Genomic DNA, 3,328 nt, shown 5'->3' with positions numbered 1-3,328 from the left:
AGATTGTAACAGCATTCTCATTACATCTTGTGGACCAATCCTGTGCTTGCCCCACCAGTTTTTGTTTTTTTCCAAGTCACTGGTCCAACTTTGGGTTCATGTCTATTTCTAGGATAAAATATGTAAAAAGTTTTTTACTTTCAAATTTTAGTTTTATAGTAACGTAATTAAAAAAAGAATGTTGCAATGAACTTAAATTTAATAAAATAATTTTTAAAATGTTATAAATTGATCCTCTGTTTTGAAATCTGAAAAGTAAAGAGACTAAATTCTTATAAATAAAAATATGTGAATTAAATTTTAAATTTGGGAAGATTACTGGACCTATGGGCACATTTTAACCTTATTTTTAATATTAATGGTGCATGCCAAACATATTTATTATTCATGCATCGCATGGTAAGAAGAAGCTTCCCAGAAGTTTCAACAACCAATCATCTCTTCTCTATAACTTCACACATTCTATCACAAAATTTCAGTAATTCTGAGGGAAAAAATTAAGGGAGAAATTGAGCCTGAATGATGATGCTGAAGGGAGAACTGTGGTCTAATCTAGGCTCAACAATGGTGGCCATTATGTTCGTGTATGCCATGTTCCGACAGTATTTCCCTCCACAACTTCAGGACTATATCTTTCAATATGGTAAAAAGTTGTCGAATTTCATGTATCCTTACATTCATATAACCTTCGATGAATTCACGGGCGAAAAGATTAAGAAAAGTGAAGCCTTCTCAGCAATTCAGAACTATCTCAGTGACAAATCTTCTGCAAACGCTAAACGACTTAAGGCTGATGTTGTTAAAGATAGTCAGTCTTTAGTTCTTAGCATGGATTATAACGAAGAAATCACTGATGAGTTCAATGGAGTCAAGCTTTGGTGGTCTGCTAATCGAACTACTACCAAAACACAACAGTTTTCATTTTATCCGACCGCCGATGAGAAGAGATTTTACACTCTCAAGTTCCATAATCGTCACCGGGAAGTCATCACCGGAACTTATCTTAGCCATGTATTGAAACAAGGGAAGGCTATCGCTGCAAATAACCAGCAGCGGAAGCTCTACTCGAACGGTGCAGGCCAAGGCAACCGAAGTAGTACTACATGGACACATGTGGCTTTTGAGCATCCTGCAACATTTGATACATTAGCAATGGATGAAAAGAAGATAAGGGAGATCAAGAAAGATCTAGTGACGTTCAGTAATGGGAAAGAGTATTATGCTAAGATTGGGAAAGCTTGGAAACGTGGTTATCTACTTTATGGTCCCCCAGGAACTGGAAAATCCACCATGGTTGCTGCCATGGCTAACTTTTTGAACTATGATGTGTATGATCTTGAGCTTACAACAGTTAAGAACAATGTGGAATTGAGAAGGCTTTTGATTGAGACATCAAACAAGTCTATCATAGTGATAGAGGACATTGATTGTTCTCTTGATCTTACAGGCCAAAGGGAAGAAAAGAAGAAGAAGAAGAAAGATGATAAGAATGAAGGGGGCGAGCCAACTGGTGCAATGTCGAAAAATGAGGAGAGAAAAGAGAGTGAAGTAACATTATCAGGGCTGTTGAACTTCATTGATGGAATTTGGTCAGCTTGTGGGGGTGAAAGAATCATTGTTTTCACCACCAACCATGTTGAGAAGCTTGATCCAGCTTTAATCAGGAGAGGGAGAATGGATAAACACATTGAAATGTCATATTGTAGGTTCGAAGCATTCAAGGTGTTAGCAAAGAACTATTTGGACATTGATTCTCATCCACTTTGCGAAGAAATTGGCAATTTGTTGGAAGAAACAGATATGACACCTGCTGATGTTGCTGAGAACTTGATGTTGACATCTGATGATGATGAAGAAGGTGAAACTTGTTTGAAGAATTTGATTGAAGCACTTAAGGCTGCTAAAGGGGAAGCAAGAAAGAAAGCTGAGGATTATCATGCTCGTTTAGAGGCAGAGAAAGAAGAAAAGGAAAAGGAAAAGGAACAAACTGTTGAAGATAATGTTAGACGGGATCCAATTTCAGCCAAACAGGTGAAAGACAATGGAATCATCTTGTAACACCTCTGTCCCACATCGAAACAATTATATTATGTAAAATTTTCAAATCCGTATTTAAGAGGCGCTGTTTTGCTAGACAAAGGTTATTACGTCTTATCCTAAACTATTCATATTATTTTTAAAATTTTGAAATGTATTTTTATATTATTTAAATTTAATTTTTATTAATTTAATTTTTTATTTATTAAAATATTATATATAGTATTTTAATAATTTTTAATGTTTACTTATATATTACTTTAGATTTAATTTTTATGTGTCATAAGTTACATAATATACAAAAATAAAATATTAAAAGCTTTCTGGGTGAAGCTCAGGTCTTGAATGTTCAAGTTCAAGTTCAGGTCATATTTTAAGCGAATCTAATTTTTTTGTCCAAACCCTCTCAAATTTTGAGTGAGCTTTTGTGCCTATACAAATAGCTCGACTCATGAATAAGTCTATTAGTAACATGTGTAGCAATATTTAATTACAACACATGTTAGGTTTTTTATACTTTATTTTTTTCTTTTCATTCATTGCTTTTTTTTATTTATAAATACAAATAAAAAAGATAATAATTTATGTTAAATTACTTTTAAAATTTAGGGTTAATTAGAAATTATTTATTTGCATTAATTTTATAAACTATTTTTCGTTTTTTCCTTTATATAAATTAGTTTATAAGTTCACATGCATTGCACATGATTTTACCTTTTTCTAAAAGGTACTATAACTATTGGTTGTGTTGTTAAGGATGTGACATGAATCTGACGAGATACATCAACGGTGATTGGGAAGGAGATTTAGATGAAAGAAAATCAAAATCAGGATATGTTTTCTTATTAAACAATTGTGCAATTTTTTAGGCCAGTATGAAACAAACTTGTATTGCATTGTCCACAATGGAAGTTGAGTTTGTGAGAACTTTTCTTGCAGTGCAAGAGGTTGTCTAGCTTAAATAATTCTTGAATCATTTGGGATTCTGTAGCACTCCTCACCCAACCCGGTCACTGGGTCTGAGCTACAGGATGCTACATTCGTTGTCGGAGCACCCACCGTCAAATTTGTATTGTATTGTCCACAATGGAAGTTGAGTTTGTGAGAATTTTTATTGCAGTGCAAGAGGTTGCCTAGCTTAAATAATTCTTAAATCATTTGGGATTCTATAGCACTCCTCGCCCAACCCGGCCACTGGGTCCGAGCTATAGAATGCTACATTTGTTGTCGGAGCACCCACCGTCAAATTTACATAAAATAATCATTCAAATAAGCAACTATGTTTTAAACA

At 34.1% G+C, this 3,328-nt stretch overlaps 1 protein-coding gene across 1 annotated transcript; it reads left to right on the top strand.

The window, feature by feature from the left end:
* The first annotated feature begins 352 nt into the window (after window positions 1-352).
* On the top strand, window positions 353-2,989 carry LOC107955552 (AAA-ATPase At3g28580). The gene has a single exon (XM_016891340.2). The coding sequence runs from the start codon at window positions 520-522 to the stop codon at window positions 2,056-2,058; it is 1,539 nt and encodes a 512-aa protein (XP_016746829.2). The 5' UTR covers window positions 353-519; the 3' UTR covers window positions 2,059-2,989.
* Window positions 2,990-3,328: the final 339 nt, after the last annotated feature.

Source organism: Gossypium hirsutum, chromosome A07 (assembly GCF_007990345.1).
Source record: "Gossypium hirsutum isolate 1008001.06 chromosome A07, Gossypium_hirsutum_v2.1, whole genome shotgun sequence".
Classification (NCBI taxonomy): domain Eukaryota; kingdom Viridiplantae; phylum Streptophyta; class Magnoliopsida; order Malvales; family Malvaceae; genus Gossypium; species Gossypium hirsutum.
This window is presented reverse-complemented; position numbering and strand designations above follow the sequence as displayed.

What these genes read in the sequence shown, in the direction of transcription:
- LOC107955552 (XM_016891340.2), top strand. Translation starts at nt 520, where the DNA reads ATGATGATGCTGAAGGGAGAACTGTGGTCTAATCTAGGCTCAACAATG.